Here is a 13,817-nt window from a genome sequence, read left to right as displayed (position 1 = left end):
CCAGTTTGTAAACTTGGCATCATTCTATTAGCGAAATGTCATTGTCAGCTGTTTACACACACCGGTAATTCTGCTGTTGCTTTGTGTGTGCAATGCAATGTGAGTGAGTGGCAAAAACAATAAACTTAAAAACATACCAAAGTGAAGAATAGTGAAAGAAAAAGTGCTTTGAAAAAAACATAAACAAATCTATTTCTAAACAAAAATAATCTTAAAAAAAAACTAATAATATGTGTGATAAAGCGAATGATTGTTGCAGTAAGTTGCATAATTCAATTAATTAACAATTAATAAACTATTTAAAAATGATTCAAACAGACAAATCACAGCAAAAGAAGAAAACATGTGCTTGTGAATTGAAGCTTTTAAATAATTTAGTAATTACAGTTTGCACTTTTGTGAACATTTAATAAAAAAATTTTAATTTAAATTATTTATCAACGTAGTTTTTTGTATTTATTTATATTTAATAAATAAACTGCGTAAATAATGATAAAGAAACGAGGCAAATTATTAAAATTTCAAATTTTGCAGGCGACAGCAGCTGCTTTAGATAAGACAAATGGGAAAATTATTTGTTGTTGTTTTTGGTAGACATTTCTTTTTATTTTAACAAAAAATACAAATAACTGTAAAATAAATAAATGTAGCAACAAAAAAATCTGTTGCATTTAAATTGTTTTACTTTTGTACTTTTCCGTTTTTAAGTTTTTGTACTTTTATTTTTAGGAAACAAACAAGTATGAATGTATAGTCGGGCGTAGCCGACCATATGATACCTTACACCAGTCTGTATGTATGTTAATAATGGGGATTATTTAAAAAAATAAAGCATTTTTAACCTCATTTCGGAATATTTTTAAAATTTTTTTTTTTGGCAAAAAAAGAGATTTTTTTAAGAGGGCTCAAAGGGAAGTAGGGTAAAATATGGCCCTATCCTTAAAAATGTTGGTTGGGGGAGTTAAGTCTTCTTCAATATTATTTATGTAGAATGTAAAAGTGTTATTAGTGTTTGTAAGTGAATTTTGACCTTTAAGTCATTTTCTGAAGGGGAATTTGTATTGGGGATAGGGTCAAATGAAGCCCGATCAGTACAAAAATCGGTAGAGTCATTAAAAGTTCTATTAAACTAAGTTTTATCGACTTTTGTTAATTTGGAGGGTACGGTTGTATGGGGACTAGTCGAAATAATGGACCAATTTTAATCATTTTCAATAGGCTTCGTCCTTGGGACAAAAGATGCGTATGTGCCAAATTTCATCCAATTATCTTGAAAATTGCGGCCTGTACCTTGCGCACAAGGTTTACATGGACAGCCAGACGGACGGACGACCATAGTTTAATCGACTCAGAAAGTGATTCTAAGTCGATTGGTATACTTTAAGGTGGGTATAGGACGAATATTTTTGTATGTTACAAACATCAGCACAAACCCAATATACCCTCCCCACTAAAGTGGTGTAGGGTATAATGACTCACGAGACTGAAGTAGGAAAAACCAAAATACGAGCAACAGAAACAGAAAGTTTATTTATAGTTTTTGTTATTGTAAGAGGGTTATAATGTAGGTAGATTCTAACGACAACATTTTATCCAACTAAAGCAATATGCTTTGGAGAAGAACAGTGCAAAATATCTAATTGGTCCGATATGTACTTTTGAACATTTGTTTGGGAGTTTTTAGTTGTTTATACATTTAAGCTGGCAACATATTTGGAAAACAAAATTCGTTGTTACTATATAGGTATTGTATATATTACAATATTAAGTAATTTATATTTACTTGGATGAGACTTGATTTCTTTTCTATTATATTGTTTTGTTAAGTTGAAGTTAAACTAATTAGATTTTCAGTTTCATCATAAACATTCAAAAAGTACCTGAAATTGTTTCTGTTGTTCTGCTATTACCCCTTAAAATAGTACTATTGTAGCAATTTGTTCATCCCTGTTTAATACTGCCGTTGTTTTAAAACTTACAAAAAAATAATAATAAATAAGAATCACAACAACAGTGTTTATAAATTTATACTAAAACTAACGATTGTTGGCGGTATTAGCTTGTTTCTTAGAGAAGGAAACTGGCATTGATAGATTTAGTAAACTAATAAAACTATTTTTTTAATCAGTTTATAATAATGACTAATAGTAAATGGAATATTTCTATAAAAAGTTTTAGAAGATATTAATATTATTGGAATTATATACATACATAAAAGGAAATGTTTTGTATACAAATTTGTTACTAAAATTTCTATAACAAATTATTTGTTTAAATAATTTGATGCTGTCTGAGATAGAGTCTGGTCAGACCTATAGTTTGACGTTCTAGTATGCACAATTGCATTAAAGTCATCTCACTAATGACTAATATATATATTTATTTTTAGTCCGCACTATAGGTTAATCCATACTCTGGAATAGGCAGATCTTTAGTCTGGACTATTGACTAGTCTATAGTCTGTAAGAATAGACTGATCTATAGTCTTGACTATAGACAGATCTAAAGCCTAGACTATAAACTTATCTATTGCCTGAGCTATATGTAGACTAATCTAATCAGCACTGATCTATAGTCTTGATTATAGACAGATCTTTAGTCTTGATTATAGAAAGATCTATAGTCTTAACTATAGACTGATCTATAGTCTTGATTATAGACTGATATATAGTCTTGACTTTAGACTGATCTATACTCTTGACTATAGACTGATCTATTGTCATGACTATAGATTGATTTATAGTCTTGACTATAGACTGATCTATAGTCTCGACTATAGATAGATCTATAGACTTATATATAGGCTGATCTAAAGTCTTGACTATAGACTCATCTATAGTCTTGACTTTAGACAGATCTATAGTCTTGACTTTAGACAGATCTATAGTCTTAACTATAGACTGATCTGTAGTGTTGACAATAGACTTGTCTATAGTTTGGACTATATGCTGACTATACTCTGATCGAAAGCCTAGACTATAAACATATCAATAGCCTGAGCTATATGTTGACCTATAGTCTGAACAAATCTATAATATGAACTATAGACTGATATATAGCCCGTTCTGTAGTGTGTTATATAGATTAATGTATAATATTTCTATAGTCTGGACTATGACTGATCTATAGCAGAAGATCTATACTATAGACTGATCAAAAGGATACTAATCTATAGTGGGGACTATTTATAGTCTGAACTATAATCTGACTACTAACCATATCTAACTAAACTTATCTATTGCCTGAGCTAAATGTAGACTAATCTAATCAGCACTGATCTATAGTCTTGATTATAGACAGATCTTTAGTCTTGATTATAGACAGATCTATAGTCTTAACTATAGACTGATCTATAATCTTGACTATAGACTGATATATAGTCTTGACTTTAGACTGATCTATACTCTTGACTATAGACTGATCTATTGTCTTGACTATAGATTGATTTATAGTCTTGACTATATAGTCTTAAATATAGGCTGATCTAAAGTCTTGACTATAGACTCATCTATAGTCTTGACTTTAGACAGATCTATAGTCTTAACTATAGACTGATCTGTAGTGTTGACAATAGACTTGTCTATAGTTTGGACTATATGCTGACTATACTCTGATCGAAAGCCTAGACTATAAACATATCAATAGCCTGAGCTATATGTTGACCTATAGTCTGAACAAATCTATAATATGAACTATAGACTGATATATAGCCCGTTCTGTAGTGTGTTATATAGATTAATGTATAATATTTCTATAGTCTGGACTATGACTGATCTATAGTAGAAGATTTATACTATAGACTGATCAAAAGAATACTAATCTATAGTGGGGACTATTTATAGTCTGAACTATAATCTGAATACTAACCTATTTTAGCTATTATAAACGATTACTGTTGTAATATATATTCAGCTCAACAGTACGAATTTTGCATTCGACATGTAGTATATATTTTCATGGTCTCTTTGACAAACATTAAATTTTAATGATTTTAATGATTAAAAATCTCACAACATCTCTCTTTCTCTCTCTTTTACCTTAAAAGTCATAAATATCTATAACATTAACTATATACATAATTATGTTGTTTACAACAAAATATGATGACAAATTAGTTTGATTTATAATAATGGCCTGAGATACAGTTGCTGCTACGTTGCCAAACTACTCCTAGAGTTCAACAAATATTTCAAAAAATTTGTTGTCATTTACAAAAAAAAAAAATCACACAAATTAAGAGAACAACGGACAACTATGAGATGACTAAAATATTATGTTACAAAAAAATATTAAACATGAGTATCTTTTAGAACCTAAAGAGGCCATTAAAAGCATTTTATAAATTATAGCTAAAACACAACAGCTATAATAAATAACTGAAGATAACTTAACTACAATAAAATCATTCCAATCATCATCGTCGTCATCATCATCCACTCAGTAGCAGTTGAAAGTATTTATTTACAATCAATCTCCTTGATTATTTCTTGTATATTCATGACAAGACAAAAAATGATATTTATTGGTTTTAAAAATAAAGAGGAAAACAATATTTTAAAACAAAAAAATATGGGGTGCTGCCGAATGTTATAAATCCTTCAAAATTTTACTAATATCCGGTTGTCTTTATGGGGGTTTTACTTAATAAAATATGGATTTTAAGTGACAGTAGGGGGATAATATAAAATCAAGTTAGTTTATTTAATTTGATTTTAAATGTAAATTACAAACACTCAGCTATTGCCTTTATCTGATTTATATTAACTAAGTACTTTATTTTTCACTGCTTAAATATATCAGATTTAAGCTTTAAATAAATTTAAAGTCAAACCAATTTCTGTTTGCTAGTATTTGTGTGTGTGTATCAGTTTGTTTTCTCGTAATTCTTTACTACTGTTTAAATTTAATGACTCAATCAACTGCGTATAATAAGAACATATTCAGAGGAAGAAACAAATGTATGTCACGTAAAAAAATTTTGCTGATGGCTGTATATCACAAGATGTTGATTTTTTAAGTGCACTTTAAAAATGCTCATAAAAAGGTAATTGTGGTCTATAAAAATTTCCCCAAAAATAAAAAGACATTACATGAAATGATGATTTTCGTTCAATCATACCAGCAGTAAAACGGGTTAATAAAAACTTAAAGGTCAACGGAAAACTTTCAAGTTTTAATGATAGACATTTATTTAATTCTTAATGAAAATTTTTGATGAGGAAAATATTAAAGATTTATAGCATATAATGGTTAACAGTAGCAATAAATTTAATGAAAAATAGCTTCATTTTCAATTGCAAAAGTTTTAAAATTATTTATTAAGTGTTAAATATTTGAAATAAGCCCTTGAAAAGGATTATGTTTGGTAATTATTATAATAAATTTGTATATTGTCTAGATTATAATTTGAACTAAGGTCTATGCTATAATCTATGCTATAATCAAACATAAAACTACTAACTTCAAAATTTTTTATAAGTAGCCCACATAAAAGACAATATAAAAGCCAATAGTCTATAGTCTTGTCAATAATCCAGTATATAGTCTAGCCTAAAGACTAGAACTGAACTAAAACTAAGCTAGAACAGAACTAGAACACAACTAGAACAGTACTAGAACTAGAACAGAACTAGAACTAGAACTGAACTAGAACTGAACTAGAACTGAACTAGAACTGAACTAGAACTGAACTAGAACTGAACTAGAACTGAACTAGAACTGAACTAGAACTAGAACTGAACTAGAACTGAACTAGAACTGAACTAGAACTGAACTAGAACTGAACTAGAACTGAACTAGAACTGAACTAGAACTGAACTAGAACTGAACTAGAACTGAACTAGAACTGAACTAGAACTGAACTAGAACTGAACTAGAACTGAACTAGAACTGAACTAGAACTGAACTAGAACTGAACAAGAACTGAACTAGAACTGAACAAGAACTGACTTGAAAAGAACTAGAACTGAACTCAAAATAAGGATTTTTGGTCAGAAATAAAAGTGATCACATATTTCTCTGTATGTAACAGTTTTCGAGAAAAACAGACTTTTATATTTTTACTCAAAATATCGGTTTTTGGTTGAAAATATATAGGAAATATAAGTAATCACAAATTACACCTGGTTTTGCTGTATCTCTTATACTTTTCGAGAAAAATGGACTTTTAAGTTGTCACTCGGTTTTTGGTTTTTGGTAGGAAATATAAGTGATCACAGACTACGCTTGTTTTTGGTAGGAACTATAAGTGATCACAGATTACGCTTGTTTTTACTGTATCTCTTATAGTTTCCGAGAAAACGGACTTTTTTTCACTCAAAATATCGGTTTTTGGTAGGAATAATGGACTTTTATGTTTTCACTCAAAATATCGGTTTTTGGTAGGAAATATAAGTGATCACAGATTACGCTTGTTTTTGCTGTATCTCTTATAGTTTTCGAGAAAACGGACTTTTATGTTTTCACTTAGAATATTGCTTGTTTTTGCTATATCTCTTATAGTTTTCGGGAAAAACGGACTTTTATGTTTTCACTCAAAATATCGATTTTTGATAGGAAATATAAGTGATCACAGATTTCGCTTGTTTTTGCGGTATCTCTTATAGATTTCGAGAAAAACGGACTTTTATGTTTTCACTCAAAATATCGGTTTTTGGTAGGAAATATAAGTGATCACAGATTACGCTTGTTTTTGCTGTATCTCTTATAGTTTTCGAAAAAAAACGGACCTTTATGTTTTCACTCAAAATATTGGTTTTTGGTAGGAACTATAAGTGATTACAAATTACGCTTGTTTTTGATGTATCTCTTATAATTTTCGAGAAAAACGGAATTTTATGTTTTCGCTCAAAATATCGGTTTTTGATAGGAAATATAAGTGATCACAGATTACGCTTGTTTTTGCTGTATCTCTTATAGTTTTAGAGAAAAACGGACTTTTATGTTTTCACTCAAAGTATCGGTTTTTGGTAGGAATAATGGACTTTTATGTTTTCACTCAAAATATCGATTTTTGGTAGGAAATATAAGTGATCACAGATTACGCTTGTTTTTGCTGTATCTCTTAAAGTTTTCGAGAAAAACGGACTTTTATGTTTTCACTCAAAATATCGGTTTTTTGTAGGAAATATAAGTGATCACAGATTACGCTTGTTTTTGCTGTATCTCTTAAAGTTTTCGAGAAAAACGGACTTTTATGTTTTCACTCAAAATATTGCTTTTTGATAGGAAATATAAGTGATCACAGATTACGCTTGTTTTTGCTGTATCTCTTATAGTTTTCGAGAAAAACGGACTTTTATGTTTTCACTCAAAGTATCGGTTTTTGGTAGGAATAATGGACTTTTATGTTTTTACTCAAAATATCGGTTTTTGGTAGCAAATATAAGTGATCACAGATTACGATTGTTTTTGCTGTATCTCTTATAGTTTTCGAGAAAAACGGACTTTTATGTTTTCACTCAAAATATCGATTTTTGGTAGGAAATATAAGTGATCACAGATTACGCTTGTTTTTGCTGTATCTCTTATAGTTTTCGAGAAAAACGGACTTTTATGTTTGCACTCAAAATATTGCTTTTTGATAGGAAATATAAGTGATCACAGATTACGCTTGTTTTTGCTATATCTCTTATAGTTTTCGAGAAAAGCGGACTTTTATGTTTTCACTCAAAATATCGATTTTTGATAGGAAATATAAGTGATCACAGATTTCGCTTGTTTTTGCGGTATATCTTATAGATTTTGAGAAAAACGGACTTTTATGTTTTCACTCAAAATATCGGTTTTTGGTAGGAAATATAAGTGATCACAGATTACGCTTGTTTTTGCTGTATCTCTTATAGTTTTCGAGAAAATCGGACTTTTATGTTTTCACTCAAAATATCGGTTTTTGGTAGGAAATATAAGTGATCACAGGAAATATAATTGATCACAGATTACGCTTGTTTTTGCTGTATCTCTTATAGTTTTCGAGAAAAACGGACTGTTATGTTTTCACTCAAAATATCGATTTTTGGTAGGAAATATAAGTGATCACAGATTGCGCTTGTTTTTGCTGTATCTCTTATAGTTTTCGAGAAAAACGGACTTTTATGTTTTCACTCAAAATATTGCTTTTTGATAGGAAATATAAGTGATCACAGATTACGCTTGTTTTTGCTGTATCTCTTATAGTTTTCGAGAAAAACGGACTTTTATGTTTTCACTCAAAATATCGGTTTTTGGTAGGAAATATAAGTGATCACAGGAAATATAAGTGATCACAGATTACGCTTGTTTTTGCTGTATCTCTTATAGTTTTCGGAAAAAGCGGACTTTTATGTTTTCACTCAAAGTATCGGTTTTTGGTAGGAATAATGGACTTTTATGTTTTCACTCAAAATATCGGTTTTTGGTAGAAACTATAAGTGATCACAGATTACGCTTGTTTTTGCTGTATCTCTTATAGTTTTCGAGAAAAACGGACTTTTATGTTTTCACTCAAAATATCGGTTTTTGGTAGGAAATATAAGTGATCACAGATTACGCTTGTTTTTGCTGTATCTCTTATAGTTTTCGAGAAAAACGGACTTTTATGTGTTTACTCAAAATATTGGTTTTTGGTAGGAAAAATGGACTTTTATGTTTTCACTCAAAATATCGGTTTTTGGTAGGAAAAATGGACTTTTATGTTTCCACTCAAAATATCGGTTTTTGGTAGAAACTATAAGTGATCACAGATTACGCTTGTTTTTGCTGTATCTCTTATAGTTTTCGAGAAAAACGGACTTTTATGTTTTCACTCAAAATATCGGTTTTTGGTAGGAAATATAAGTGATCACAGGAAATATAATTGATCATAGATTACGCTTGTTTTTGCTGTATCTCTTATAGTTTTCGAGAAAAACGGACTTTTATGTTTTCACTCAAAGTATCGGTTTTTGGTAGAAATAATGGACTGTTATGTTTTCACTCAAAATATCGGTTATTGGTAGAAACTACAAGTGATCACAGATTACGCTTGTTTTTGCTGTATCTCTTATAGTTTTCGAGAAAAACGGACTTTTATGTTTTCACTCAAAATATCGATTTTTGGTAGGAAATATAAGTGATCACAGATTGCACTTGTTTTTGCTGTATCTCTTATAGTTTTCGAGAAAAACGGACTTTTATGTTTTCACTCAAAATATCGGTTTTTGGTAGAAACTATAAGTGATCACAGATTACGCTTGTTTTTGCTGTATCTCTTATAGTTTTCGAGAAAATCGGACTTTTATGTTTTCACTCAAAATATCGGTTTCTGGTAGGAAATATAAGTGATCACAGGAAATATAATTGATCACAGATTACGCTTGTTTTTGCTGTATCTCTTATAGTTTTCGAGAAAAACGGACTTTTATGTTTTCACTCAAAGTATCGGTTTTTGGTAGGAATAATGGACTGTTATGTTTTCACTCAAAATATCGGTTTTTGGTAGGAAACATAGGTGATCACAGATTACGCTTGTTTTTGCTGTATCTCTTATAGTTTTCGAGAAAAACGGACTTTTATGTTTTCACTCAAAGTATCGGTTTTTGGTAGAAATAATGGACTTTTATGTTTTCACTCAAAATATCGGTTTTTGGTAGAAAATATAAGTGATCACAAATTACGCTTTTTTTTGCTGTATCTCTTATAGTTTTCGAGAAAAATGGACTTTTATGTTTTCACTCAAAATATCGGTTTTTGGTAGAAAATACAAGTAATCACAGATTACGCTTTTTTTTGCTGTATCTCTTATAGTTTTCGAGAAAAACGTACTTTTATGTTTTCACTCAAAGTATCGGTTTTTGGTAGGAATAATGGACTTTTATGTTTCCACTCAAAATATCGGTTTTTGGTAGAAAATATAAGTGATCACAGATTACGCTTGTTTTTGCTGTATCTCTTATAGTTTCCGAGAAAAACGGACTTTTATGTTTTCACTCAAAATATTGCTTTTTGATAGGAAATATAAGTGATCACAGATTATGCTTGTTTTTGCTATATCTCTTATAGTTTTCGAGAAAAACGGACTTTTATGTTTTTACTCAAAATGTAGGTTTTTGGAAGAAAATACAAGTGATCACGGATTACGCTTGTTTTTGCTGTATCTCTTATAGTTTTCGAGAAAAACGGACTTTTATGTTTTTACTCAAAATATCGGTTTTTGGAAGGAAATACAAGTGATCACAGATTACGCTTGTTTTTGCTGTATCTCTTATAGTTTTCGAGAAAAACGGACCTTTATGTTTTCACTCAAAATATCGGTTTTTGGTAGGAACTATAAGTGATTACAAATTACGCTTGTTTTTGCTGTATCTCTTATAGTTTTCGAGAAAAACGGAATTTTATGTTTTCACTCAAAATATCGGATTTTGGATGAAAATACAAGTGATCACAGATTACGCTTGTTTTTGCTGTATCTCTTATAGTTTTCGAGAAAAAAGAATTTTATGTTTTCACTCAAAATATCGATTTTTGGTAGAAAATACAAGTGATCACAGATTACGCTTGTTTTTGCTGTATCTCTTATAGTTTTCGAGAAAAACGAACTGTTATGTTTTCATTCAAAATATCGATTTTTAATAGGAAAATACTTTTATGTTTTCACTCAAAATATCGGTTTTTGGAAGAAAATACAAGTGATCACTGATTACGCTTGTTTTTGCTGTATTTCTTATAGTTTTCGAGAAAAACGGGCTTTTATGTTTTCACTCGAAATATCGGTTTTTGGCGGAAACTATAAGTGATCACAGATTACGCTTGTTTTTGCTGTATCTCTTATAGTTTTCGAGAAAAACGGACTTTTATGTTTTCACTCAAAATATCGGTTTTTGGTAGGAAAAATTGACTTTTATGTTTTCACTCAAAATATCGGTTTTTGGTAGGAAATATAAGTGATCACAGATTATGCTTGTTTTTGCTGTATCTCTTATAGTTTTCGAGAAAAACGGACTTTTATGTTTTTACTCAAAATATCGGTTTTTGGAAGAAAATACAAGTGTTCACAGATTACGCTTGTTTTTGACGTATTTCTTATAGTTTTCGAGAAAAACGGGCTTTTATGTTTTCACTCGAAATATCGGTTTTTGGTAGCAACTATAAGTGATCACAGATTACCCTTGTTTTTGCTGTATCTCTTATAGTTTTCGAGAAAAACGGACTTTTATGTTTTCACTCAAAATATTGGTTTTTGGTAGGAAAAATGGACTTTTATGTTTTCACTCAAAATATCGGTTTTTGGTAGGAAATATAAGTTATCACAGATTACGCTTGTTTTTGCTGTATCTCTTATAGTTTTCGAGAAAAACGGACTTTTATGTTTTCACTCAAAATATCGGTTTTTGGTAGGAAATATAAGTGATCACAGATTACGCTTGTTTTTGCTGTATCTCTTATAGTTTTCGAGAAAAACGGACTTTTATGTTTTAACTCAAAATATCGGTTTTTGGAAGGAAATACAAGTGATCACAGATTACGCTTGTTTTTGCTGTATCTCTTATAGTTTTCGAGAAAAACGGACCTTTATGTGTTCACTCAAAATATCGGTTTTTGGTAGGAACTATAAGTGATTACAAATTACGCTTGTGTTTGCTGTTCTTTTATAGTTTTCGAGAAAAACGGAATTTTATATTTTCACTCAAAGTATCGGATTTTGGAAGAAAATACAAGTGATCACAGATTACGCTTGTTTTTGCTGTATCTCTTATAGTTTTCGAGAAAAACGGAATTTTATGTTTTCACTCAAAATATCGGTTTTTGAAAGAAAATACAAGTGTTCACTGAAAAACGGCCTTTTATGTTTTCACTCGAAATATCGGTTTTTGGTAGAAGCTATAAGTGATCACAGATTACGCTTGTTTTTGCTGTATCTCTTATAGTTTTCGAGAAAAACGGACTTTTATGTTTTCACTCAAAATATCGGTTTTTGGTAGGAACTATAAGTGATTACAAATTACGCTTGTTTTTGCTGTTGTCTTATAGTTTTCGAGAAAAACGGAATTTTATGTTTTCACTTAAAATATCGGATTTTGGAAGTAAATACAAGTGATCACAGATTACGCTTGTTTTTGCTGTATCTCTTATAGATTTCGAGAAAAACGGACTTTTATGTTTTCACTCAAAATATCGGTTTTTGGAGGAAAATACGCTTGTTTTTGCTGTATCTCTTATAGTTTTCGAGAAAAACGGACTTTTATGTTTTCACTCAAAATATCGGTTTTTGGAAGAAAATACAAGTGATCACAGGAAATATAAGTGATCACAGATTACGCTTGTTTTTGCTGTATCTCTTATAGTTTTCGAGAAAAACAGACTTTTATGCTTTCACTCAAAATATCGATTTTTGGTAGGAAATATAAGTCATCACAGATTACGCTTGTTTTTGCTGTACCTCTGTTTCGAGAAAAACGGACTTTTATGTTTTCACTTAAAATATCGGTTTTTGGTAGGAAGTATAAGTGATCACAGATTACGCTTGTTTTTGCTGTATCTCTTATAGTTTTCGAGAAAAACGAACTGTTATGTTTTCACTCAAAATATCGATTTTTGGTAGGAAAATAAGTGATCACAGATTACGCTTGTTTTTGCTGTGTCTCTTATAGTTTTCGAGAAAAACGGACTTTTATGTTTTCACTTAAAATATCGGTTTTTGGTAGGAAGTATAAGTGATCACAGATTATCTCTTATAGTTTTCGAGAAAAACGAACTGTTATGTTTTCACTCAAAATATCGATTTTTGGTAGGAAAATAAGTGATCACAGATTACGCTTGTTTTTGCTGTATCTCTTATAGTTTTCGAGAAAAACGCTGTATTTCTTATAGTTTTCGAGAAAAACGGAATTTTATGTTTTCATTCAAAAATTTGGTAGGAAATACAAGTGATCACAGATTACACTTGTTTTTGCTGTATCTCTTATAGTTTTCGAGAAAAACGGACTTTTATGTTTTTACTCAAAATATGGATTTTTGGTAGGAAATATACTTAAGTGATTCCAGATTACGCATGTTTTTGCTGTATTTCCTATAGTTTTCGAGAAAAATAGACTTATGTTTTCACTCAAAATATTGGTTTTTGTAGAAAAATGGTCTTTTATGTTTTCACTCAAAATATCGGTTTTTGGTAGTATCTCTTATAGTTTTCGAGAAAAACGGACTTTTATGTTTTCACTCAAAATATCGGTTTTTGGTAGGAAATATAAGTGATCACAGATTACGCTTGTTTTTGCTGTATCTCTTATAGTTTTCGAGAAAAACGGACTTGTTTTCACTCAAAATATCGGTTTTTGGAAGAAAATACAAGTGATCACAGATTACGCTTGTTTTTGCTGTATCTCTTATAGTTTTCGAGAAAATCGGACTTTATGCTTTCACTCAAAATATCGATTTTTGGTAGGAAATATAAGTGATCACATATTACGCTTGTTTTTGCTGTATTTCCTATAGTTTTCGAGAAAAACAGACTTATGTTTTCACTCAAAATATTGGTTTTTGGTAGGAAAAATGGTCTTTTATGTTTTCACTCAAAATATCGGTTTTTGGTAGGAAAAATGGACTTTTATGTTTTCACTCAAAATATCGGTTTTTGGTAGAAACTATAAGTGATCACAGATTACGCTTGTTTTTGCTGTATCTCTTATAGTTTTCGAGAAAAACCCTGTATTTCTTATAGTTTTCGAGAAAAATGGAATTTTATGTTTTCATTCAAAATATCGGTTTTTGGTAGGAACTACAAGTGATCACAGATTACGCTTGTTTTTGCTGTATCTCTTATAGTTTTCGAGAAAAACGTACTTTTATGTTTTTACTCAAAATAT

At 30.1% G+C, this 13,817-nt stretch overlaps 1 protein-coding gene across 1 annotated transcript in view; it reads left to right on the top strand.

The window, feature by feature from the left end:
• The first annotated feature begins 93 nt into the window (after positions 1-93).
• Positions 94-13,817, top strand: part of LOC111684498 (cytosolic endo-beta-N-acetylglucosaminidase) — a 28,632-nt gene continuing 14,908 nt past the window's right edge. The window contains exon 1 of the mRNA XM_046945431.1: positions 94-258. Within this exon, the coding sequence (XP_046801387.1) occupies positions 231-258 (28 nt within the window). The 5' untranslated portion in view covers positions 94-230. The remainder of the gene's footprint in view (positions 259-13,817) is intronic.

Source organism: Lucilia cuprina, chromosome 3 (genome assembly GCF_022045245.1).
Source record: "Lucilia cuprina isolate Lc7/37 chromosome 3, ASM2204524v1, whole genome shotgun sequence".
Lineage (NCBI taxonomy): Eukaryota > Metazoa > Arthropoda > Insecta > Diptera > Calliphoridae > Lucilia > Lucilia cuprina.
This window is presented reverse-complemented; position numbering and strand designations above follow the sequence as displayed.